General features: G+C 43.3%; 7 protein-coding genes across 7 annotated transcripts; all 7 read right to left on the bottom strand.

Annotated features, from left to right (window-relative positions):
- Positions 1–6,936: 6,936 nt before the first annotated feature.
- O0I10_009773 (uncharacterized protein) lies at positions 6,937–9,887 on the bottom strand (the record flags this gene model as incomplete). The annotated part of the gene is made up of 4 exons (XM_058489759.1): positions 6,937–9,068; positions 9,132–9,596; positions 9,690–9,765; positions 9,825–9,887. The coding sequence occupies 4 exons, from the start codon at positions 9,885–9,887 to the stop codon at positions 6,937–6,939; spliced, it is 2,736 nt and encodes a 911-aa protein (XP_058339505.1).
- A 1,277-nt stretch (positions 9,888–11,164) lies between these two features.
- Positions 11,165–12,287, bottom strand: O0I10_009772 (uncharacterized protein; the record flags this gene model as incomplete). The annotated part of the gene is made up of 2 exons (XM_058489758.1): positions 11,165–11,891; positions 11,950–12,287. The coding sequence occupies 2 exons, from the start codon at positions 12,285–12,287 to the stop codon at positions 11,165–11,167; spliced, it is 1,065 nt and encodes a 354-aa protein (XP_058339504.1).
- A 2,319-nt stretch (positions 12,288–14,606) lies between these two features.
- On the bottom strand, positions 14,607–15,250 carry O0I10_009771 (uncharacterized protein; the record flags this gene model as incomplete). The annotated part of the gene is made up of 2 exons (XM_058489757.1): positions 14,607–15,081; positions 15,138–15,250. 2 exons carry the CDS (start codon positions 15,248–15,250, stop codon positions 14,607–14,609), a joined length of 588 nt encoding a protein of 195 aa, XP_058339503.1.
- Positions 15,251–15,288: 38 nt separating this feature from the next.
- Positions 15,289–16,447, bottom strand: O0I10_009770 (uncharacterized protein; the record flags this gene model as incomplete). The annotated part of the gene is made up of 2 exons (XM_058489756.1): positions 15,289–15,641; positions 15,706–16,447. The coding sequence occupies 2 exons, from the start codon at positions 16,445–16,447 to the stop codon at positions 15,289–15,291; spliced, it is 1,095 nt and encodes a 364-aa protein (XP_058339502.1).
- A 2,006-nt stretch (positions 16,448–18,453) lies between these two features.
- On the bottom strand, positions 18,454–20,370 carry O0I10_009769 (uncharacterized protein; the record flags this gene model as incomplete). The annotated part of the gene is made up of 3 exons (XM_058489755.1): positions 18,454–18,955; positions 19,056–19,569; positions 19,632–20,370. The coding sequence occupies 3 exons, from the start codon at positions 20,368–20,370 to the stop codon at positions 18,454–18,456; spliced, it is 1,755 nt and encodes a 584-aa protein (XP_058339501.1).
- A 1,724-nt stretch (positions 20,371–22,094) lies between these two features.
- On the bottom strand, positions 22,095–23,972 carry O0I10_009768 (uncharacterized protein; the record flags this gene model as incomplete). The annotated part of the gene is made up of 3 exons (XM_058489754.1): positions 22,095–22,692; positions 22,755–23,265; positions 23,330–23,972. The coding sequence occupies 3 exons, from the start codon at positions 23,970–23,972 to the stop codon at positions 22,095–22,097; spliced, it is 1,752 nt and encodes a 583-aa protein (XP_058339500.1).
- A 1,079-nt stretch (positions 23,973–25,051) lies between these two features.
- On the bottom strand, positions 25,052–26,167 carry O0I10_009767 (uncharacterized protein; the record flags this gene model as incomplete). The annotated part of the gene is made up of 6 exons (XM_058489753.1): positions 25,052–25,063; positions 25,121–25,310; positions 25,378–25,476; positions 25,589–25,980; positions 26,045–26,070; positions 26,131–26,167. The coding sequence occupies 6 exons, from the start codon at positions 26,165–26,167 to the stop codon at positions 25,052–25,054; spliced, it is 756 nt and encodes a 251-aa protein (XP_058339499.1).
- Between the last annotated feature and the right edge of the window lie 877 nt (positions 26,168–27,044).

The raw sequence follows: 27,044 nt of genomic DNA, 5'->3' as shown, positions 1-27,044 counted from the left end.
TGTGATAAACAAGGTGGCCATCACCAAACAATGACAACCATCGGCTATTCACAGATCTCTACCTTTGTAAATACAGCCATTGAACCAACCCGTTTGGAATCGCCGTCATCTATCATTTCTATGAATGAGGGAGGCTTAACCAACGTAATGCGATGAAAGGGACAAAAGCCTCTCGACACGATGATGTTGTAGATGATCCAATCCCACTTTCCCACCTTCGATTCCTGTTCCCCCTTTTCAATCCATAGCCATCAACAACCCAGTGATCCACAACTAGCACAGGTGAGCTGGTAACACAATCGCCTAATTTTGTAGTAACCCCTGCTGCGTGATTTCACTCGAGAGCTCCAATATCATTCATGGTTATGAACCATCTTTCGTCCATGTCATTCTAATCCACCACCGTCATTCTCACTCTTAACCACGTGACATGATCCATCCTTCCTGCTGACAACGCGACAAGCAACCAAAGCAGCTTTCCATGATATCTCATCACTGCACGGGATTGGATACATTCATCCATAGCAATACAAATCCAACATGCCATCGCTGCTGAGATGTTTCCTTTTCCATCCTGCCCTTGTTCAACGTCTTGTTTTGCTTGATGGCTCAGATCCCAAATGCATCGAAACTAATATCACGTGACCAAGGGAACCAACCCAATCAATACATCCTCCCATGTACCAAAGCAATGCAGTATTCATATCCATATCCATATGTCCATAAGACGCCGTATGTATTGGAAAAGTTGCTACGCGTAAATAAAGCTGCTTCTATACAATGGCTATGTGCTGTGCGTTTGATCGTGACAGAGAAGTGTGTAAGAGCGTGTGTTGTAGTAGAGTGCCAAGCTGTTTGAGACAATGGAGGAAAGACATCGCTAATGCAACTGCTACAATGAACGCTGTTACGATGGGTCGTGGTAGACGAGTGTACAAGAGAAGGTCTAGTGTCAAGAGCTTCGTGTGTTGCAATAAGAGGTTGTGTACACGCCATGGACTTGCCATTCAGTCAAAGGCAATTGGATCCAGAGAGATGTAAGATTGACATGATGGGTTGAAGTAGGACAATCCTTCGTAGGTGGTAGTTGTATGCTTGAATGCACCAACAGTTGAGAATGGGGGAAGAGACAAGAAGTTGTGAGAGTGGAAGAAGTGGAAATTAAAGTAGGCTGAGCTGCCGGACACCTCTTGTATAAATGCATGTACACTGTACATCAAACTTTGATAGTGAGGTTGCCTACTTCGAACCTGAAACTTTCACACAAGATGCTCTTGGACATGTTGATCAACTTTGTATTAAAAAGTAACCTATACTTCATTATAAAAAATTGAATGGGAGGGTGCAGTGTGGGATTACTATGTAAATCAGAAATGGAGGACAGCGCCGATTCACGATTTATCGAAATTGTATGTATTACCTTGGGATTCCCCATTTCGAACCTGAAACTTTGGCAGAAGGTTCGCTGGAACAGCTGATTAACTTCATTCAATTCAAATCTGCAGACTTCATTGTGAAGATTTAAAATGCGGGGGCGGTCCAAATGGTGGTTGACACGAACAAAAGAGCGGACGGTCCACCGCCCCGAAGTTGCCCACTTCCAACTTGGAAATTGGTCAGAAGGGTGCTCTCGAGCATGCTGATCAACTTTTGCTAATAAACACTCCACGCTTCATTTGAAAATTTGGAAGGGGAGCGTCCAAAAGTTTGAAAGTCGGAGACATTCGCAGGGTCTGTCTTTCAAGAATTTACATATTCGCTGTTACAGCGTAGCTCAGTCAAATTGGCTTGGATCAAGAAACTTGAATGATGGAAATGCTCGGCTGGAGTAGGAGAATCGTTCACATGAAGTGGATTTTGCAGCAACGCTGATTGTGAAGAAATGGCTGCTAGCGGGCAATGATGAGCTATTACTGAAAAGTATACGTTGACCATTCCAATCATGCATAATGAGCTGAGTTACCCAAAGAGGTCCTTCTGCATCTTTTGCTCTATTATAGCCATACTACTTTACATTAAACAAAGACCACTTCTCATATAGCATCACGCTTACAAACATAAAGGTGCCTGTATCTCCGAACTTTACAATGAAACGTGGGATTTTTATTAGAGCAATGTGCTCGGCTTGGCCAACAGCACATTGTGTGAAAGTTTCGCGATCAAGCTTGCCAATCTCAGATTTCACAATGTCGCTACCAGCCAAACTGGATCCGGGGCTCAACCTCTTTCGACGACGACCAAAAAATATTTTTTGGGCTGTTTGTGACATTGAACGCGAAACTTTCACACAAGGTGCTGTTGGCCAAGCCGAGCCCATTGCTCTAATAAAAACCCCACGTTTCATTGTAAAGTTCGGAGATACAGGCACCTTTATGTTTGTAAGCGTGATGCTATATGAGAAGTGGTCTTTGTTCATTGTCAAGTAGGTGGACCCTGGCAGAGCAAAAGATGCACAGGGTCGTGTTGTGTAACACAGCTACGTTTGCATGAATGAAAGGGTCAATGTATAATTACTTTATGGATCATCTAGGAACAGGCATGTATTGCTAGCTAACGGCCACTTTTATCCAATCATCATTGTTGCGAGATCCATTGCATGGGAACGATGCCCCTGCTCCAGACATTCATTACCATGATTAAAGTAGGTTGATCCGAGCTGATTTGACTGAGCTGCGGTCAAAGAGAGATTACATCACTCTGGACATCAAGCACGCTCGATGTAGCTCAACCGATGTAATCTTGTGTGAGCGTAACTCAACCAAATCAGCTCGGATCAACCTACTTTAATCATGGAAATGAATGTCTAGAGCAGGAGCATCGTCCACCTACAATAGAATGCACAAAAGTTGGGAATGCACAAAAGTGGCTATTAGCTGCCAATGTATGACATAAAAGTGAGGGTTGCGTACCTATCATGCATTGTCCCTGAAGTCCTGACTTTTTAGCTGAGTTACCCAAAGAGGTCCTTCTGCATCTTTGGCTCTCCAGGATCTAGCTACTTGGCAATGAACAAAGACCACTTCTCATATAGCATCACGCTTACAAACATAAAGGTGCCTGTATCTCCGAACTTTACAATGAAATGTGGTGTTTTTATTAGAGCAATGGACTCGGCTTGGCCAACAGCACCTTGTGTGAAAGTTTCACGATCAAGCTTGCCAATCCCAGATTTCGCAATGTCGCTACCAGCCAAACTGGATCTGGGGGTCGACCTCTTCGACGACGACGACCAAAAAATATTTTTTGGGCTAGTTGCGACATTGAACGTGAAACTTTCACACAAGGTGCTGTTGGCCAAGCCGAGCACATTGCTCTAATAAAAACCCCACGTTTCATTGTAAAGTTTGGAGATACAGGCGTCTTTATGTTTATCTATGCTGTAAGCGTGATGGAGCTCCTTTTTCCTAGTGGATGGTGTTGGCTGCATTAACTGAAAGATGAAGATCTGAGTGAAACGGCACGTGGTGGTTACACAGACACGTCCTTGACAGGTTGCTACACCAATGGATGATGATGATGATTGCCTTTTGTGAAGGTACGTAAGTAAACAGCATCCAATAATAAAGGTGTGTCAAGGTATGTATCACATTTGCATGTAGAAGAAAGTCGAGCTGCATAAACCAATTTGTATATGTAAAAAGATACATATACATATTGAATGGGTCACTCATCCTGAAACTCAATGGATGGATCTCTTCCCTTTTTCTCTTCTCAAGCTCCTTATTGTATCACAAAAGCCACGTACTTCTTGCGTGACCGATAACTGGACCACCTTTATTATTCCATCTTCGAAGCAATAGTATGTAATCCACAAGCTAGCAAAATCCAAGCGTGTAATGAATAAACAATGCTTCATTTCCATCTCGCTATCTTGCTACATTGCTACCATCGTCGTCTTCATCGTCCGTCATCTTTCCTATACGTACTCGTAGGCTATCAGGCTTATGAGTTTGAAAGGTTTAGCGAATGTAGCAATGTCGTGGAAAAAGAAGGAAGGCATATGATGTAAATGATCCAATCTCGCTTTGCAAACTTCAAATTTCTATTCCCCCTTTCAATCCAGGAACCAACCAGGTGATCCACATCTTGTACATATAAGTTGATAGTACGATACCCTTATGGATAGTACGCTCAATCCAATTCCATCAGTCAATGAAAGTCGAAGAATAGTACACGGTAGTATGGATGTTTATCGAGCAAATATGATAAAGTAACAGCATTGACTAAAAAGCGGGGGATTACATAGAGGGCACAGGGATAATTGTATTCTTGGTTGCTGCCATCATAACCATCCTTCATCCATGATTGCAAAGCAGCCGCTGCACGCCTTGAATCGAGTGCTCCAATACCAGCCATCGCTGTAAAACACCTTTTGTCAATGCCATCCAATCCATCATCATCATCCCCAGCCGTACCCACGTGATCGTTCCTGCTGACAGCGCGACAAGTAACCAAACAACATTTCAGGATTTCTCATCACTGCACTTGATTCCATCCATCCATCATAGGCATTGCAAGTCCAATAAGAAAAAGTCTCTGTGGCTGCTGATGATATGCTTCCTTTTCCATCCAGCTGTTGGCCAATCACACGCTTGGTCGTTTCCTCGCAACTCAAACCAGGTGAAGAATGCTTGCATTGCGGTGTAATCGATAGCTGATATGGCATCATCCATAGGGATCCGTATGTATTGAAGCAAGTTGCTACACGTAAATGGAGCTGCTCCTATGCAATGTTCATCTGCTGTTCACGTGAAGTAAGGCTGTAAGCCAAGTTGCGGCAAGTATACGGCGTCGTTTGAACAGTGGAGTAAAGGCCTTCTAATGGCAACTGGTGTTACGTTTGGTGGTGGTAACGAAGTGTGCAAGAGCGTGTGTTGGAGTAGAGTGACAAGGTTGTGAAGGCTGTTTGAGGCAATGGATATAAATATCGCTGATAGCAGCTGCTGCAAATGAATGCTGTTACGGTTGGTCGTGGTAGAGAAGTGTACAAGAGAAGGTGGAATGTCAAGAGACGCGTGTGTTGTAGTGGGGTGCAGCACGCCATGAGCTTGTCAATTGGCCAAAGGCAATCGGATCAAGAGAGTTGTAGGATTGCATGATGGGTTGAAGCAGGACAATCGTTCGTAGGTAGTAGTTGTATGCTTGAATGGGCCAACAATGGAGAATGGGAGGAAGAGGAAAGGTGGAAGAAGTGGAAATTAAATAGGGCGGACACCTCTTGTATAAATGCATGAACACTGTACATCAATAATCCTTGATAGTGAGATTGCCCCTCTCGATCCTGAAACTTTCACAAAAGGTGCTCTCGAACACGTTGATCACCTTTGTTCTAATAAAGACCCAATGCTTCATTATGAACCTTTGAATGGGTAAGCTTATTGTATGATTGTATCTTTATTATCACTCCAAAGGTAGTGCTAAGAGAAATCAAAGTTTGTGAGCGAAGGAAGCGACTAAGGCCACTAGTTTAATCATTAAACAAGTGATTTCAACGATGAAAGAGGAAAAAGATGGAACGCTATAGAGGTATGAAAATAAAATCATATACGATGCCCACCACAGATCCAGGGAATCTTGATTAGAAGAAATCTAGAGTTGAAGAACCAAAATTGGGACCAGGTTCGGCGTCGGTTTGACCGTTGCCGTCGCCGACGACGGTGCCCACGATCCCTCCAACGGCGGCTTGAGTAGAAGTGGTAAACGCCAACAGCATTACAACAATGGAAGCAAAGAGAGTGGTGGTATGAAGACGCATTTTGAAGAGAGGAAAGGAGATAGATGGCCACCGTATTTAATCATTGCATACAGTATTTATATTGGCTTTGCTGTTATGATCTCCTTTACCATTGAGGAGATCAAACAAAAAAGTTGGCATAGCTGTAAAACACCCCTATTTTTGATGCATGTTGTTAATGAAACAATTTAGCACTCAAAGACTAGTAGAAACTCTGTACGAGTGCATCAGCAGGCTGTTTTAGCACAGCAGCTATCATACATACCAGGCATAGGGAAGGGTTTTCGAGCTACTTGTTTTGGGGTGAAGGGGGAGCTGATGCATCGTAATAGTCATCCTATGAGAGAAGACCATGCAAATAGAGCTAAACACTTTGCTACATACGTGATGGGTTGCTTCCAATAACCAGCACTGGGTGTGGGCAGTACTCCATAATCAAGATCCATCATATGATGCTCGAAAGCATTATACCCCAAACGAAAATATTCAAGGTGCAGAGTTTTTACAACATGAAGGTTGGTTTATTGGGAAGATAGGATGATTGTGATTCAATGAAGGTCTCCAAAAAGGCATCAAACGACAACTATCATGTTGCTTATGTTGGAGTATCTGCTTGCTCTGGTAGGATCGCTTAGATTTCAATGTCAACATCAGCGTCGACGTCCAGACCTCGGGTGTCCAAAGGTACAGCCATTGCGAGCGACATCAGGAACAAAGATGGAATAACAAGAGACTTGATCACGTGGACGAACTTCATGGCTTGGTATGTATCCTTTTTTGCTTGCTTGATGGAAAGCTTGTATGTGTCTGTGAAGGATGAAAAAGAAAGTAGCGAGCCATAGGTGCCAAACGCGTCTTTATATTAACGTGTTTTGTTGTCAAGCAATGAGAGGCGACAACATTGTCCATCCCACCCCAACAAACTCTTCAGATAATTAGCATAACCTGTACCCATCTTGTCATCCATGCGTACAAAAAGTGTAACCCAACCCATTCCCTCTGATGATAGTAGGATATAAAGTGTGTGTATATATATATGTATGTGCGTGTGTGTGTGTGCGTATTTACCATGATCCTATGTGTGGTGTGTGTGCGAGTGTGTGTCATTTTTGTATACAATGGCGGGAAGGTTGTTTGGGAGGGGAGGGGAGGGGGGGGATATATATATAGAAGGGGTTGCATCGATCTCTATGTTCTCGCTCTTAAGGTCGTTTGCCATGATAGTCTTCACCCGTGATACTTTCTGGTCTAGCTGATGGTAAAGAAATGCTTCGTACATGACCTGATAGTGTTTTTCCACCTGATCTCCTTCGTCTTGCAATTGCACGTGCTGAAGGTCTTCTTCTTGATGATGATGATGATTCATCTTGTTCATCTTCATCATGGCCTCCTTCATCATCATCCTCTTCACCATCCGTTGTCCATGGATTCGTGTTATGAGTTCCTGTAGCACCGACACAAACATCCGATTGCATCATGGTAGGATGAGGGCGTACCATTTCTGAGCTCTTGCGGAATGGCCAGAACCCGCCTAGCCGTTGCTTATTCCCACTGGTATCCACATCCTCTCCTTCCCAACTGGTAAAGCTACTTGCTGTTGTATTCGTGCTATAGCTGCTGCCAAGTCGAACAAGAGAACTTGCATTGCTGAGTATCGAACTAGCATACGAGGATGTCCCTGTGGTGCTTATCATGGAGGATGGTGTAGCACCAGCACTTGCGTTGATATTGTTGTTGTTGGTATTGTTGTTGTTATAGGTGGTGCCTCCACTACTGAGAGATCGACCATAGCCACCAATGGTACGTTGCTTGGGTGGTTCACGCAACACACTCAATTCATCAATGATCTTTTCATGAACCCAAGGCCTCATCAATAAATATTGCGTAATGAGTTGTTGTTCCACCTTGATCTCAATGCTGGGATCATTCGAAGCATCCATATCAAACAAACTACTTGCTGAAATACCAGTGGTACCGGTTGCTCCTGCATTTGCATTATTGCTGCCTTTGGATGATGTACTTCGATGCAAGGCGTGTGTGATGGCAGAGGGACGAAAGGCGTGTTTTCGAGATGCACCTGATTTCTTGACGTAAGATGAAGGTGGATGTTGTGGATAAGCAGGAACACGTTGAAAATGATGAATCAATGCAATGATGTCTTGAACACGTGGATCTTCATGCTTGGCAGCTGTCAAGAGATAGGTCATATCATGAATGAAGACACCGAGGAAAGGCACCACGGGTTTGTTCCACCAACGTCGACGTACAGCGCCTGCTCGATTACTGCTCTTTTCATTCAATCCCATATGTTCACGATATTGGCCATAGTTGTCGGTTTCAGACATGAGCGAATTCAAGAGATCCAATCGACCCATTCTCTTTTTAGGAATACAATCCCAAGTCCTCCTTAACCTTTGCACCGGTGGTGTTCCCAAAGCCGACACAATGGCTTTCAACGTTTGATAATTGTTCAATGCCAAACATTTCGAAGCGATCTTGATCCATCGATTCACCAATTCGGCACGCCGTGCTGCTTCTTGAGGAAGAAGGATCGAATGTTCAATAGCACGCGTGATGTAATTGAAGAAATCAGTCGAAGCCACCACTTTGGGATGAGGCGTACGTGTCGAATGCGTGAGTAGAGCATCGGGTGGAATAGCACGGAATAAGGCACATTCAATCAATGTCAATTGATAGGCAACCAAATGAGGAGGGAATTGCATCACATTTGGTACAGTCGCAGCGCTCATATACAAGGTCCGTACTCGATTCAATGTTTCACGTGTCTCGGCAACCGCTGCTGTCTGTTGCAAGATGCGATCATCCAATTCTTGACTACTGCTGGTCCACATGTCCTTGGCAACCCCTGTGTTTTGAGCACGCCGGCGTGCTTTGCATTCATTCAAGGAGGCTTCCAATTCATCCAATTGCGATTGGAGTCGTCGATGGGTGGTCAACAACGGTGGTACAGGAATGTTGGGTACATACAAGGTTTCACTCGATGAAGAAGGTGCTGTAGGTGGTGCTAAGCTGTCTCCTGTATGCGTTTGAGCAGGTACCAACATGGACGCATCAATCACTGATCCACTCAATACATCCACAGGTGTAATTCGAATAGGCTCAGAAGTCATCATCATCGTCCTTGTGTTGTTGTTGTTGATGTTGTCAGTGGTGGAAGAAGAAGGCGTAGGATGAGCAGAAGCTGTCAAGGATCGAGGGCGGGTATCAGCCATAGGCATGTAAGAGTAGGTATCTGCCACAGTATGCGGTCGTGTCAATAAATTGCCATTGTTGCTACTGTCATTGTCATGCTTGTCATTGGATGATGCTGCATCTAGTCAATTCTCAAGTTCAATACCTTGTCTCTCTCTCCTTCTCTTTGCATGAGAACACTTACTGTCAAAGTCCACCATATCATCATCGTCGTCGTCGTCATCATCATCATCGTCATCATCATCTTCAAATCGATGGCCATCATCGGATATTTCATGATCACTGGTTTGTTCAGCAAAGCTTACAGAGTTCCCACGTGATCGATTTGCATTGTTGTTGTTGTGTTGTTGTCGAGTTGTCACTGATTGTTGAGTCATTGATGGCCTTGGTGGGATAGCTGGCTTTGTCATCCTCGGTGGTTTAGGTGGAAGTGGAGGTGGATGCTGTTGTTGTGATTGTGGATGTTGTTGCTTTTGTTGTTGTTGAGCATGTTGATGTATCGGTGGATGAGGTGGAGGTGGTGGAGGTGGAGGACCGGATCGTGATGATGTTGACAAGGATCGTTGAATAGCAATGTTTTCTATCTCTTCAAGAGAAGATCGGATGATGTGCAATGCCACTTCATATTCGACAGGCTTGGATACAACAGCTATGGGAGTGTCTCATGTGTTACCACCACCATGTTTCACTCATTCAATCGGGATTCACCCTTCCGTTCCCCACTTGACCCCTTTCAACTTACTATGATGAACAAACTTGACTCCATGTAATTGCTTTGTAGATACTTCCACTGCTGATAAAAACCTCATGTACGCATCCTAATACAATGACATTGTTAATTCATACATATACTTGTGATATCCCTTTGTGTCGTTACCTTGACAAGCCCATCGTCCAAAAGTTGAGAGGCTTCTGTGAAAATATGCCGTGATTGCTCCATAAAGAGATTGACATACGACTATGACCGGAAGAATATGTACAATCACGCTAGACAATGCGTAAAAGAGTCCAATGCAGTACTTGTGGTTGACAATGTCAATGCGTGAGAAAAGGAAGGCTGAATATGTATAAAGTGGGTGGTTGTTGATGAGAAGAATGAAGGCGATGGAAGAGCCGTTGACTAGAGTCGTCTTTTGTTGATAAAGCGTGTATGTTGTGAAAGTGTATCTGACTGAGAAGAGAAGGAGTTGTAAAAAGCCAAGAGAGAAGAAAGGGATAATGATATGATGATGAAGATGATGCTGCTGATGCTGAGAAAGAGAGAGAGAGAGAGGACGTTACCAAAAAGAGAAAAAAGTCAGTGTCCTCGGTCAAGTCAGCCAAAAGAGCGAAGTGCGTATTGTGTAATATGAATGAGCACCTTCCCCCCCTCCTTCTTGTTCTTTCATGCCATTGTGTTCATGTTCAAAGGTCTTCTTTATCAATAATGGTGATCGACAACTACTACCCTGAATGCGTGCGTATCTCCTATTAATCCCTGCTCATCATTCAAGCTCCTCCCTCCCTTTTCCCCTCTTGTTTCTCTTGCTTTGTTTTCCACAATAGGTGATCCAGTTGCTTGTATCAATAGTAGACATCTCCTGAAATGTGTCTTGTATATATAGACATGGATGGTGTGGCTTGATCCAATGAATAGGAAATAGGCATGTCTCTCTCACACACGCACTTGGAAATGAAAATGACAGGATGTGGGAAAGAAGCAGCAATAGCAGCAGGATCTATGCTATTCGTGGATGGGGAAAGATCCAATAGGGGGTTAAATGCGCATATATAGAAAAGCTTAAAAGAACATGTGGAGAAAGAAAATACCTCTTGGAAGAGACCGGTAATCCCCGCAAGATAGGATGCATGGTAACAAATCAAGCAATGTTCATCAAACCCTGCACAAACCTAATCTTGAGAAACACTGCACCATCTTTCACACACACACGCACACTCATACATAACCTTCCACCAGTCATCTGCCACCGATAAAGGAGTCTACTATCTAGCACCAATCAAATTGCTCCAAGATAAGATATAACCACTTTGGTAAAATGCGTAGTGTGAGTGATATTGTTTATATGTTTTGGATATGTACAACCGAGATAAAGTGTATGCTAACGAAAGTGAAGAGGAAAGAGCGAGAGAGAGAGAGACACTAAGTGATTGGGTATGTGCAAAAGAAAAGCTTATGTACTATATGAATGAAAAGAAAAATGCAAAAGAGAGAGGTATTTAGGCAACAAAGGGAGCGGGCATGGGAGAGCGGAAAGTGTCTTGGACATGGTCGTCTTCGAAAAACTCGTTCAGAGTTTTCCCGCTTTGTCCCGTCAATGCTTCAAGATCCCGAGTGATTTCAAATCGACGACCAATTTTTTGTAATTGTTGCAATCCCCACACCTCCAACAAGAAGGCGACATGTTCACGGTTGCCAATGGATTCGTACAAGATTTGTGACAAGACATCCAAATCCACATGCTTCACACAACCATCGTCGCGATGTAAACCGGTCATCACGCGTGCTGATACTTCTTCCAAGGTCAACAATTGTGGACCCGTCAACTTGTAAACACTGGCGCTGTGTCGTAAAGTAGGCGAGTGTGCAATGCATGCAGCCGCATGAGCGATATCCAAAAGACTTGATGATTCAACAGCAAACTCGAGGTGCTCGATTGGGAGTGGGAATGCATTGTGCTCGGAAATGTACTTGCGGAAGACACGTAAATGTTGATACAAGATGCCTGGATAGCGCACAATGGTCGTGTTGTCAAAGCGTGTGCGAAGGTAACTTTCAATCAACATGTATTGGCTGCGGTAGGTGGTTGGATCACTGAGGCTGGCGCATTGTGATGGATCGGCTGTGGTGCTAGGAGATGCTGGAGGTGTCACCGGATCCAAGGGTGAAAAGGGTGTCAAAAAGATAATATGATGTACATTGGCTTCATGAGCAGCATCAATAAACCTGTTTTGTGTTGATGTTAGCATGATTGAAATAAAGAAACAGGATTTTCATGACTTACGCTTTGGCATAGGCAAAGGCATTCGCACGGCTGATGCGTTCACTTAAAGGATCGACCACCAAACATAGCTTGGCAACATCACGTAAAGCATCGACAGCAGCCTTGTGATCATTGAAAATGTCAAATGCACGTACAGTGGCGCCTTGTTCTTGAAGACTTTGTGCACGGGCAGTCGATGCATCAGGCAAGCCTGCATAAATTGGATAACGCGGGATGTGCTGGTACTTTTTGGTAAATTGTAGCATGTGTTGTGCAATGGCAAAGCCCTTGTCACCATCCGCATTGGTTACAAAGATAGGTCCTTTGCCACCAGAGAAGGGATTATTCATAGGCGACATGATGATAAAGCAAACGAAAAAAGCAGTTGAAAGAGAAAAAGAAAAAAAGAAAGAGAGCGCGAGTGAGAATGAGATAGGAGAGTGGGTTGTAGAAAAAAGAAAATGGCTTTCATTCGGATGGGATGCCTTTTATATAAGTAGGCTTTTCATCACACACGCACACAGATAAGTACGCACATACACAGCAACTGCACTAAAATTTTTCATCTCCAGCCAATGATCTTTTGCGATAAGCGGTATCTTGGCTTGCTATCATGGCACAGCAACAGGGCCCTATTCCAAACCCGTTTCAGAAAATAATAATGTGTGTGTCCTCTCCCCCCCAAAAACTTCTCCCTTTCAGGTACAAACCATCATTCAAACCAGGTACATGATCCAATCATTCCATGTTGTGTATTGCATTCAGCTTTCCTATTCATGATGATTGCTGCTGCTGCTGCTGTTGTTGTCCTCATTTCTCTCTCTCTCTCTCTCTCCCTTTTATCGACATTGCTCCGTGTGGGTTGCCTTTTCAGGGTAGGTGCCGTGGAGGGGGGGATGGAGGAAGTTGAACCCATTTTTTGTAAAACGGGAAAAGGGAATAGTATTGCACACACACACCATGCTGCTTATAGTGTTTCTGACATAAGCCAAACTTGTCAGTAAAAGCGGGACAGCAGCAGCAATGAACCAACGAGCGGCATCCGTTGGCGGAGGAGGAAAAATGATAGAGCGGGGGGAGGGGAGGGACAAAGAATATACATCATTTTGTTATCCAGGTGACACAAACCAAGCAAGAAACACATGTCTCTTTTGATTGGTGGAAGCGTAACGATGATAGCAATTGACACATAATATACAACAAAGGGGGTAAAAGGCAAAACGTAAATGCGCATATCGGATCCTCACGTGTCCTGGATGATCAAAAGTGCTTTATCTCTGTGCAGCACAAACCAATGACGATGGCAACTTATCGGCTGACCATCACCTCTTTTGTGTATGTCACCTGCTGATAAGAACTATACTTTCTTCAAACGTTTCTGTAAAAAGAAAACAAACAAGCTTCATTATTGTTCAGCTACATCATTACGTTGATGCTTAATTAGATTGACGGGTATATGTGTGACACCTAATGCATCATGATCTCCCTATTGAGCTGCATGACAAGGCGTCGTATGTATGTAGCTAGCAGTAGAAGCGACTCAGCTGTATTATCATTCTCAGCTCATCACCATCATCATCTCATGTTTGAGCTCCTTTTATGTGTCTCAACCTTATTGTAAACAACGAGGATCACTCTAAAAATGATGCTGTGTTTGTGTTTTACATGCCGGTCTGATCTTGAACCCTGTTTGCTGCTACTCTTAATTGCCCAGAAGGAACGGGATAGATCCGATGCCAACAATGATGACAGCAGTAGTTCCTGCATGATGATGGATCATCCTTTATGGTAGTAATTAATCATTCCTTCCCTTCTCCCCAGATGATGGCACTGCTTTATGCAGCTTTATGGCTGACTTTATTTATTCATCGATTGGTGGGGGTGTCTACGTGTCCTAGCAACGGGAATGATCATGATCTAAAAATGGGTGGACGCTCGTTGTCGCTTCTTTTTTCTTTGTTTCCTCCGTTGCCATCAACCAAGAACACACCATCGAATGCGGTTGCTTCATGGCTCTACTCCAATGCACGACACTACTGAGTAGGATGGACGACATTCATTACTAATGGAGGCTCTCCTTGAAAGACCAAGGCGTCAACAATGAGTAAGCAACACCAGCAGCAGCAGCAAGTTTCCAGAGTATCGTACACCTTTACACCAATCGACGTTTGCTGTACGGTCCATTCCCTTGAAAGAGTTGGCTTGGATCATGCGGGGACACCATCTGCCTACTTGGTTGATGGAAGGCAGGCCGTTTCCAAGGACACGTACATACAAGGATTGTCATTTAGCCGATCGTCGATTAGAGATATCATACATGAATATGCAATAAGAAGATGATGGTTGCAACGCAAAAGATGATGAGCAAGTTCAGGTGGATTTGGATGAGGAAGGATTCAACAACATGACATGGGATTTCGTGTTGTGGAGACGAATGGATCAAAATCGCATATCAAGAAGTGTTTTGGAGGACATGCTGTAACGTGTATTCGTGGGTTGAAACGTATGGAAGAAGGATGGATGTGATTGCTATTGTGGGAAATGGAAAAGGATATTGACGTGTCGCATCATGTATAAGTTTACCTACTCTAGAATGTAATAAAACCCTTGTTTTTATTTCTTGCTCACTATAAAGCACACATACAATAGAACTATAATAGCGTATGCTTCATTCTGTTCTAGTGAGATCGTTGCCATGTAAACTGAAGACCAATTGTATCAATTCTCATTTGCTCAAGAAATCGGCAATGCTCGATCAAGTATAAGACGTCATCTTCCGTAAATGGATAGACGCTTTCTTTGGCGCGCCCTGGTGGTTCATAGACATTCAGTACTTGTAGCTTGGGACAGCACTGAGCAAGATCAATGATGAATTGGCTGAAGGTTGGGCTGTCGAGGACTATCGGCGGCCTCTTGTACTGTGGTGCATTATAATGCAAATACAACTCACGTAGCTGTGGAAATCGATAGTACGTGAGGCTCATAAGAAAATAATTCTCCAGGTGGAACACCGACAACGTGGTATGATGTTTCCTTATCACGTACAAAATATCGTCAAGAGGCATCAAACGGTTGTTACTTAGTCCAGCACTGTCATATAATGCAAAACGTTGAAGGCCTTCATTTCTCGAGTCATCCAAAATGTCTTCACGTCTAGATACATATAAATTACATAAGAGAGGAGAACCGTTGCTGTGGTTACTATTTACCTATCCTCGTCAAAGACGCTCTTGCCTATAAAATCCATGACAAGCAAATCTTCTAGGGAGTGGCAGTGATCGACAGCAGCACGCATAATCGCACCATGAGGTGCGTAGTCCATGAAGGAGATCCTGAGCCTTTTTAGATAAGGGCTCCGTTTTACAAGGTCGGGAAGCATTGCGCCTTCAATGTTAGTATAACCCATCGAAAGATCAAGGGTGGTAAGCATGTAGTGTGGTAAGGGATACCATCAGAATGCATGCGGTATCCGATGTAAGGAACAATGTATGACCCTCGTTTATGCATCCTCCCATAGGCTTCGACTCGACGGCTTTCGTTAAATGAAAAATGCTTTAGCTGAGAACATCGGCCTAGAAGAATCATAAGTGCATAGGATTCAGAGCCAAGATCAACATAGTACAAGGAGAGGCGTTCGATCTTGGCGTTGCGTGATTGTACTCCTTCCACCAACAAGTCGATGTGTTCACGTTGCAAGATGACTCTCTCAAAGTCTACACATAAAGTCAGCCTACTACATGCTATACATACATGAATAAATGAAGGCATCGTACATACGTATTTCTCTAATGCTGCATGCACCAGGAGCAGTAACAAACTTTAACATTGAGCTTACAAGAGTGTTACTCATTCTCATGGGTGCTCTTGGAGTCATGGTATTTTCCATCGATTGGATACAAAGCCGTCGCCTCTCCTCCTCCTTTTCTCCAACATCCAAAAATGAATGAGCCATGGCAGGGATCATGTTGTAGCCACCATCAATCAATCGATCCCAAAACTCCGGCCATTGCAAGATAAAGAAGTTCCATGATAGGGTAACATTGGCGCATTCGAGAAGTTCATTACTTGTAAGTTGACTAAAAATGATGCGTGTTACATCATATGGAAGCAACTGAACAAAAGAGGCTCGTTTCATGTCGATCCTTTTGAGACGAAGCTGAAGCTCATCATAGCGTTCATGCGTGGGTGGGATGAGGTATCTTGAGTGTGCATAGATGGCTCGTGCAGCCGTGTACCGTTGCTGCTTTTCGTATAATTTTCCTGCCAGCAAGTAACCATCCGGCTCCTTTGGTTGCAGAATGATCATATTAAGCGCCACTATCTCGGTCTTTTCGTCAAGAGTCCTTTGTTTTGGTCTCTCCGATGATGATGATGATGGGGATGAAGGCATTCGTGGTGGATGTATTGCGGGTTTATCGGAAGGTGGTAGTGATGGAAGTAGAGATATGAATGGAGGCATGGATTGTGAATGAGAAATTTTTGTGGTTGAAGAGGTTTGCTTCGAGGGTAGAATGGTCATGATTTGTGGGTAAATGGAAGAAACAAAGCAAAACATGCGCAATTGACAGCATCTATTTATCCCTCCTGGTACACGTGATGTGACACAAAAACTAGTACATGATTGAAGCTGTTGCTAAGCGACAATTGCTAGATAAGGATTGATTGGACACGCTATCTAACGGGCAGCAACGCCTCAAGTCCAAGGTACCATTCATACATTGATATTATCGGTGATCTGGAACATGAGGATTAATGTATCTCTCGACTATGTACATACATCCTTTCATCAAATTCCTGGGTCAATCATCATATCACATAGGCGGTCAACAAGAGTACATACAGCGAAACACATTCCGGTTTATTATATGATGGAGAAATTAGAGCATATGGGAAGGCTTGCCTTTGCATGCAATTACAGGGATGATCCATGTTATGTATGTTTCGATGATCAGAAGGAGGATGTAAAAAGCAATCAGACCCAGCACAAAGACAACAATGAGTGTGGGCATTAAGATAATCACGAGCTATGGTAAAGATGATCCTTGACACGATCCCGAGATGGTTGCTCTTGGTGAAAGATATAATTATGGTGATGGTGGTGATGGTGGGGATTGCTGTCAACATGCAAAAGGAGGTTGCCATTGAGCGGAATAAAGAGGTGCATCACCCAATTTCTATACTACACTCTTCCCTTCCGGTTTCCCATTCACTCGCGTCCCCCATCCATGTTGACCGCACCAATCGACTTCATTTTACAATTGGACTCTGTTTTTGTCTCTGATGCTTCGACATGAAGGTGGTGCTCTGCTCTTGGGTGGTGTCTTTAGACGAAGGAACGACTTGACAGCAAGCAGTTGATACGCTCTCAAGTGGCTGTTTCACAACGTTTGATCGATTGACTATTGTAAGGCTTCTCTTTTTATTCATATTGGATGCGTATGTTCAGCTAATTTCAATGTTTGCAGGAGGATCTTCAAGACAACAAGGACACGACGAGTGGACTATCAACAATGGCTACCAACAAGGCGTTGTTACGACAACGACATCCTTTTTCCTTGACGCGTGTCATACAACAATGTTGGATCCAGCGGCAGATTCTTTTGGAAATAAGGAACAGCGATTAATGCATGAGACGATCCAGTTGATCCATATTCTATGTGCACCTTTCCATCATTTGCAACCCACGACCTTGAATTCCTTGGATTGATGGAGGATTCATGCAGAGGCGATACCGCTGTCAAGATATCATCGTTAGGATCAGGATGGTCAAATGGGTTACTTGGATGCTGATGATGATGGCGCCACTCCTCACAGGCAACATTACAGCATTGGATACAATGAACGATGCCGATCATATACGGATACCTTGAGGCGCGTACGTCAACATCCACGATACTTGCTTTTATATACACGATGGAGTCAGTTCATTCACACAAGATCAGCTTGCTACAAGAGGTGGCTGAATGATCACAACAATGGGTGCATCTAGTATGGTTACGTGTAGAGCAACGCGATGGAAAATGAACACTACCGGGGTGGCTAGCTATCATCATCGCCTAATGTATCATTTGTGGATACGGCGGTTGCCAACGGCGACATCATGATGATCGAACACTTTGACGACGACTCGTATTGTGATTGGATAGACTTCTTGAATTGCTTCTCCTTTACGCTTATCGATTTCATCTCTTTGGCTCGGAAGGCCATGCTGTACTCGCCTATTATGGTATCAGGATGATTCCCTTCAGCAACAATGACACGGTTCAACCACAACAACTGAACGCAATATGGAATGGTGCTCCCTTCACCACGCTTCTTTGTACCTGTCAAACACCCTCCACCATTTACGTAGCTTATCATTTATTTCAACTTTGCACAATAAGAATAAGTTTAACATCTTGGTTTATATTGCTTTGGATATAAAGGATCGTTTGAAAGCTTTCTTAAAGTCTTTTAATTGTGTCACCGTAAGGACAAATTCTTCGACATAGCATTCCCTGGTAATGGTCAATCATTGATCAAACTTCAGTCTGTTCTAGTGAGATCACTTTCCATGTAAAGATGACGACCTATCGTATCAATTTTCATTCGCTGAAGAAAGCAACAATGCTTGATCAAGTATAAGACGTCATCATCCGTGAATGGATAAAAGGTTTCTAAGGTGTGCAGTCGTCGTTCAAAGACATGCAGTATTTGTAATTTGGGGCAACACTGAGCAAGAGCAATGATAAATTGGCTGAAGGTTGGGCCGTCGAGGACTATCGGCAGCGTCGCATATGGTAAATGGTTTTGCAAATATAACTCACGTAGCTGTGGAAATCCATAGTGAGTGAGGCTCATAAGAAATCGATTGTTGATTAGCACGCTGCTTAGGCCCAGCTGGAACACCGACAATGTGGTATGATGCTTCTTTATCACGTGCAAAGCGTCGTCAAGGTTCCTCAAACGTTTACTTCCTTCATCACTGTCGTATAGCACAAAGCGTTGAAGGCCTTCCTTTTTGGAGTCATCAAAAATGCCTTCCCGTCTATGTAGGTATCCATCATACCTTCGTTAGTATATAGTAGTGGTAGACAAGAGTAAAGAACCGTTGCTATGCTCAAAATGTGGTGGTGGTGACCATTTACCTATTCTTCTCAAACAACACCATGCCTCCAACATCCATGACAAGCAAATCTTTTAGGGAGTGACAGTGATCGACAGCGGCACGCATAATCTCACCATGAGGAATGATGTCGTTAAAGGAGATCCTGAGTCTTTTTAGATAAGGGCACCGCTTTATAAGGTCGGGAAGCAATGTTCCTTCAATGATAGTGTTGTACCCCATCGAAAGATCAAGAGTGATAAGCATGTAGGCATAGTAAGGGGGGCACCAAGAAATCGTGCGGTATCCTCCGATATTAGGGACCCTGAATGGCTTTCCATAATGCATCCGTCCACGATAGTCGACCCTCCAGTTTTCCTTTAATGAAAAATGTTTCAGCTGAGAACGTCGTCCTACTAGAAGAGCCACAAGTGCATAGGTTTCATTTCCAATATCAACATGGTAAAAGGAGAGGCGTTCGATTTTTGTGTTGGGTGATTGTACTCCTTCGACAAGCAACTCCATATGTTTAGCTTGCAAGATGACCCTCTCAAAGTCTATACATAATAAAGTCAGCCTACGTGCTATGTACCTAAATAATTGAAGGCATCCTACATACGTATTTCTCTAATGTTGCATGATGCACCAGGAACAGTAACAAACATTAACATTGAGCTCAAAAGAGCGTTGCTCATTCTCATGGGTTTGTTGGTCGTCTTGTTTTCCTTGGATTGGATACAAAGTCGTCGCCGCTCCTCCTCGTTTTTTGCAACATCCAAAAATGAAAAAGCCATGGTAGGGTTCATGTTGTAGCCCTCATCGATCAATCGACCCCAAAACTCCAGCCATTGCAAGATAAAGAAATTCCATGATAGAGAAACGTTGGCGCATTGAAGAAGCTCATCACTTGTAAGATGGCTGAAGATGATGCCTATTACATCATATGGAAGCAAATGAACAAAAGAGGCTCGTTTCATGTCGATTCTTTTGAGACCAAGATGAAGCTCATCATAGCGCTTATGTGTGTACGGGACACGGTATCTTGAATGTGCGTAGATGGCTCGTGCAGCTGTATACCGATGCTGCTTTTCGTACAACTTCCCTGCCAGCAAGTATCCATCCGGCTCCCTTGGTTCCAAAATAATCATATTGAGCGCCACAATCTCGGTCCTTTCGTCTAGAGTCCTTGGTTTTAGTCTCTCAAATGAAGATGAAGATAATGAAGGCATTAGTTGTGGATGTCTCGGAGGTTTATCGGAAGGCGGTAGTGATGGAAGTAGAGATGTGGATGGATGAGGAGATTCTGAAGGAGGGATTTTTGTGGATGAAGAGGCTTGCGTTGAGGGTAGAATGATCATGGTTGATGAGCATATGGAAGAAACAAAGCAAAGCATGCGCAATTGACAACATCTATTTATCCCTCCTGATACACGTGATGTGACACAAAAGCTAGTACATGATTGAATCTATGGCTAAGCGATGGTTTCTACTTTAGGATTTATTGGGCACACTAGTAGTAAAGTGGAAATGGTATCTTGGATACAGTAATCATGGCCACAAACATCCTTTCATCAAAATTTTGAGTCAATAATCATATCACATAGGCGGTGAACAAGAGTATATAGGGGAAAGCGCATGACCGTTTATTATATGATGGAGAGATTGGTGCATGTGGGCGCGTGTCTTTGCATGCAGTTATCGGGATCATCCATTTTATGAATGTATCGATGATCAAAAGGAGGATACAAAAAGATAATCAGAACCATCACAAAGTGGATGGTGATGATAATGGTTGTGATGGTTGTGGTGGTGGGGATTGCTGTCAACATGAAAGAGGAGGTTGCCATTGAGCGGAATAAAGTGGTGCATCACCAATTCCTATTCTACGCTCTTCCCTTCCGGTTTCCCATTCACTCGTGTCCCCCATGTTGAACGCAGCAATTGACTTCATTTTACCATTGGTCTCTGTTTTTGTCTCTGATGCTTCGACATGAAGGTGGTGCTCTGCTCTTGGGTGGTGTCTTTAGCCGAAGGAACGGCTTGACAGCAAGCAGTTGATACACTCTCAAGTGGCTGTTTCACAAAGCTTGATCGATTGACTATTGTAAGGCTTCTCTTTTATTGATATTGGATGCGTATGTTCAGCTAATTGCAATGTTCAGGAGGATCTTCAAGATAACAAGGAGACGAAGAGTGGATTATCAACTATGGCTAGCAACAAGGCATTGTTACAACAACGACATCCTTTTTCTTGACACGTGTCATACAACACTGATGGATCCAGCGGCAGCTTGCTTTGGAAACAAGGGAAGGAGATTGGTACATGAGACGACCCAGTTGACCCATATTCTATGTGCACCTTTCCATCATTTGCAACCCACGACCTTGAATTCCTTGGATTGATGGAGGATTCATGCAGAGGCGATACCGCTGTCAAGATATCGTCGTTAGGATCAGGATGGTCAAATGGATTACTTGGATGATGATGATGATGATGATGATGATGATGATGGTGGCGCCACTCCTCACAGGCAACATTACAACATTGGATACAAGACCATGTATGGATAACCTGAGGCGCATACGTCAACATCCACCATTCTTGCTTTTATATACGCGGTGGAACACAAGATGATCGGCTTGCTATAAGAGATAGCTGAATGATCACAACAACTCGATTATGGCTGCATGAATTATGGATACAAGCATAGCAACGCGATGGAAAATGGCTACTTCTGGAACATCGTTTGGAATGGCGGTTGCCAAAGACAACATCATCGATGATCATCTACACATTGATGACGACTTTTGGTGTTTACGGGTGAGCTTCTTTAACAACATCTCCTTTACTCTTATTGATTTCATGTCTACCATAGGTCACGCTTTGTTTGGCCCAGATCCTTCACAAGGCTATGTCGTGCTCGCTCATGATGGTATCAGGATGATTCCCTTCAGCAGCAATGTTGGTATTATTCAACTACAACAACTCAACGCAATATGGAATGGTTTTGATTATCTACCGGTCCCTTCATCACGCTTCCTTGTATCTGTCAAACACCCTCCACCATTTATGTATAGCGTATCATATAGTTAAATAAGAATACATAGAATACAAAGAACGCGTATCCTCCTTCGGTAATAACGATCGTTTGACAGTTTTCTTAAAGTCTTTTAAATTTGTCGTCGTAAGATTAGAGATTTTGATATGACGTTCTCTGGTGTCGATCACCAATTGATCGAGGCGAGGGCAGTGTTTGATCATTGATAAGATGGTTTTGTTCGTAATAGAAAAGCGAGTGTAATAGCGTGACGACGGGATGAGAATATGTAGTATTTGCAAGTTAGGGCAACGGCCGGTAAGCATAGCGATAGCTCTGCTCGACAATGGCTCTTGCCAACGCTTTTCTCGTAAAAGTGAATATGGTCGAATCCAGTCGGAACGTCCAGCGTCCAAATACAGCTCACATAGCTGTGGCCACTCATAGCGAGCCATTTCAAGAAGAAGGTCGATCCCAATCCCGCTATTAAAAGGAAGATAGAGCACCGATAATGTTGTGTGATGCACATCGAATACGGACAAAGCATCATTCGTGCAGATTGGATGGGTGTAGGGAAACTTGTGTGGGGTTATTACAAGACGCTGAAGGCCTTCTATTTCCGATTCCCCAAAATCGGTATGCCTGCATGACCATAGTGATAATTGTTATTAGATAAGCAAAACATGTCGGCTATTATTACCCACCTAGTGTTTACCAGGCTGATCGGAAGATACCAATAACCGCTTTGGATTATCAGATCTTTCAACCGATGGCAATGTGTGACAGCTGCACTTATAATGTCAGAGCTAATTTTGTTTGTATAAACGACCTTCAACCTTCGTAGATGAGGACACCGTTCAAGAAAACACGTAAATCGCCTTGGATATGGGAATTGCCAAAATTGCAATGACAGCTCAAGCGTAGTGAGCATGTAGATATCATATGGGATACCACCATTGTCATTATTTGAGAAGGTGGGTCGTCTATCTTCATAGAGACTGTCATACCTTGATGACGAACCAGGGACAACATCACGAAATGAAAAATGCCTCAGCTGAGAACACCGCCTTAGGGAAGAGTGTATTGGGTATTCGTCGATATAGGGGAAGCGGGCGACATTTGTAAATGAGATACGCTCGGTAAAAGGTTTGGATGATTGCACAGCTTTCACAAGCAAATCCATCAAACGATTATCCAACTCGACACCTGCAACATCTACAACCCATTATCAGCGCAAATGCTACGTACCAAAAGGGGTGACATTATTAGAGATACTCACGTAAGCTCTTGATGTTGAGGCTATCCTTAGCTGCTACAAGCTTGAGTATAGGAAATAAAAGAATCACATCATGACATCCTTGGAGGAGAATGGATTCACCACCTTTGCCATCCAGGAAAAAATCAACAATGGAATGGTCAATGACACTAGAGCGTAAGTGCCACAAATGGGGCCATTGTAGGATATAGCGGCGCCAGACTTGATTAACGTACATGCAGTGGATAAGATCCAAGTTTCTCAAATGGCCAAAAATGATGTTTAACAAATAGGGTGGTAACAAATGGATGAAAGAGCCTAGTCGCTTATGAACCCTTTGGAGGCCGTCTTGAAGCTCACCATACCGTGCATGCGTCGATGGAATGTGGATCATTGCACATTGATAGATGTCAAGTGCAGCCGAATACCAACGACTCGTTTCGTATAGTGATCCTGCTAACACGTATCTATCTGCGTCCTTTGGATATTTCTTAATTAAATCGAGTATGGCCTTCGTCCTCCGGTCTGGCGTGTGCAATGGCAAAGAAGGCATGTCTTTTTGTCGTTCATGCATTGTATGTTCTTCATCGGATGGCCACAGTGATAAAAGGATTGCCGGAGGACTAGTTTTCTTGGATGAAGAGGCTTTTGAAATTATAATGGGCATGGTTGAAATATGAAGCAAGTCTACGTTTATTTGGCAAATGGACATACTTATACTCGTTTGGTGTGACACATCAATGACATGCATATGATCAACAACATTGCTTAGCGATACTTCTACTTATGGAATCTATCTTCTGCCTACGCAAGTATGCAACAAAGATGGTGCACGTTGCACCGACAAAGCCTTTTTTTACAATTCTCCCGCGAGCTCGTATCCATACGCCTCATCTTGTCATCTTTAGAGCCATCACCTCTGTTTTGTTGGATACTAGGATATGGTGCAGAACGAGTGTCCTTTTCATGTCAATGGATTGCAGGTTAACTGAAAGATCACAGTGATAATTGCAAGGAGCTTTTATGAGTGACGTTGTCTCAAAAGATTGGATGTAGAGAAACGAAAGCAACAAAAGAGCACACGCAAGTGAAGTTGACGACATTTTTAATCTGGTAGGAAGGTGATGTGATACAAAAACAAGGATATTGCATAGCGGCATTTCTAATTATGGTCGTTCGCAGCGGTGCATGTAACGTGGCCTCAATAATCTTCCCTCCCAAACAAATCAAAGAGTGGGGGTACATGCCGGTGACTTGTCGTCCGATCATCGATCCATAGCAGCCCAATTGAAAAAGCCATGACAAAAATATTCAGCATCACTCGTTCCGAAGATGTGTTCCTTGATCAAAATCAGATGTATGACAATACCTAGCCATGGAATTGTGGTTGTAGTAGAAGGATCACCATAGATATGCAAAGTAGAAACCTATAAATATGCATGTCCTTGATTAGGATTCTGATTTGGAAATTGGAAAAGCATGCGCCATTGTACCTTGATTTGCTTCATTCAAAACATTCGATATCATTGGCCTAATTGACCATTCAAGTTTACTTGCTGGTGATTATCTATGCGTTAGATATGATAAGGATTAGATCATTGAAACCAACCTTGATAAGGCCGCTTACCATATTCCACTTGCCTCTTTGAGAGGACGAGGCGTATTGTAATGGTTGTCAGGTCATGATGGAAGCATAACGCGTTGGGATATGGCGGACCCATGTACCAGCTGTGGGCGTTTCAAGGCTTAAAATGCCACCTAATAACAAAGTTGTCAACCTTGAATCCTTCTAGCAGCACCATGTCGTATATATACCTGATGATCCAGCAATAAATAAAGACTGCGTCGATCCACTTGCATCAAGCTGTTATTGGTGATTATGGCTGGTATTGAAAAAACGGATTCGACGCCGAGGAGATCATACGGGTACAACGCGTCCACTATCTGAGATGGTAAATACATCGCTCCTGAGAAGTTTGGCAAAGAACAGAGCAAATAGATCAACCTAAACCAATCCATCCATCCGTCAATTATCTCATTCTTACTACCTTGGTCGTATCCAATGCCCTCACCATAAGTTTGCGCCATCCGTATATTCAACGACATGGCATACATACTCGAGATCACCATGCAATAGCCTCAATGCAAAAAGAATCGCTCCACGTGCTAATCTCAGTCGTCTCGGTGGGCATGTTCATGTAATCAACAAATACACATGGCTAGATATGACCAGTAGTCGCATCAATATACGTGCCATTCTTGTCTCCAGTTGGATGAACTTACCGTAAGAAACATATTCTATGCAATATTCTCATCCAGGATTTCACGTTGTTTTTGATGAAAACGACCATCCTTCCTACATTTCTCGCCGAGATTACGACACCATCCACATTCACAGTATAAATCCAGCCATCCAGTATCAACTCCTTTGAAATGCGAAAAGATAGTATGCACCAGCTTGAAACGTTCCAAAGACAATTCGCTGATTGCTTGATGATGTTGTTCAGGACATGATGCTGGATCACACGTAACCAGTTGCTCATAGTGATAGCAACCAAACGATGGGCTGAATGAACTAGTTTTTGAAGCGACACATGCACCGCACGTTCTGGTTTGGCTTGTTGAAAAGCATGCAAAAGAGTCATAGCGTTTGAATCCTCATCCCCATAAAGTGTCTAGTAAGGTAACATTGCATGTGAGAATCAAGATCATGATTGACGATAACAACGCGATACTCACATCCACTTTGGCAAACTCGACGCGTTCTTCCAATATTCGATCATGTCAAAGATAGATCAAACAATCGAAACTTGATTCAAGATCACCAAGGCTGTCATCTCCACATTGAGTCGTCGTTAGCATCAAGGTCAAGCTGACAATGGATACATAAAGAATAAGACTCTTTTTCCTCGCGTAGTATATAACCATATTCTTCCATGCCATGTACGTACCAAAGCAACATTCAGATCCATACCCAGTAGGTATCCGTACGTATTGAATCAGGCTGGTACACGTAAATAAAGCTGCTTCCATATAATGTGTATCTGCTGTCCATGTAAATAAAAAGCTACAAGCAAGTTGCTGCAAGTAACTTGGGACAATGGAGTAAAGACATCGCTAGTGGCAACTGCTGTTACGGTTGGTTGTGGTAGAGGAATGCGCGAGAGAGCGGACAGTATCAAGATACTCGTGTTGTAGTAGAGTGAACAGGCTGTGTACACGCCATGGAGTTGCCATTCAGTCAAAGACAATCGGATCAAGACAAGTGTAGGATTGATGTGATGGGTTGAAGCAGGACAATCGTTCGCAGGCGCTAATTGTATACTTAAATGGGGCAACAGTTGGGATTGGGAGGAAAAAGGAAGAAGCTACGAGCGGAAGAGCTAGGAAATTCAAAAAGGTTGAACTGATGACTTGAAAGATACTTCTTTCTTTGAGCGTTTTCCAGCCAAATCCTCTCGGATCATGAAAGTTAAATGCTGGGCATGCTGGGCTGGAGCAAGACAATCGTTCGTATGCATTGGATTGGGCAACAGATATGGATGGGAGGAATGGGCTATCAAATAGCAGTTTACAAATAACTTTGCAAAATGATTTCTGTGAAATTGGATGATGTTTTGTGTTTGACCGTTTTTCAGTCAAATCTCATCGGATCAAGAAAGTTAAATGATGGGCATGCTGGGCTGAAGCAGGACAATCGTTCGTATGCATTGGATTGGGCAACAATGGAGAATGGGAG

Source organism: Lichtheimia ornata, assembly GCF_029851405.1.
Source record: "Lichtheimia ornata isolate CBS 291.66 chromosome Unknown scaffold00059, whole genome shotgun sequence".
Taxonomy (NCBI): domain Eukaryota; kingdom Fungi; phylum Mucoromycota; class Mucoromycetes; order Mucorales; family Lichtheimiaceae; genus Lichtheimia; species Lichtheimia ornata.
The sequence above is the reverse complement of the archived record's forward strand: the minus strand, read 5'-3'. Positions and strand labels throughout refer to the sequence as shown.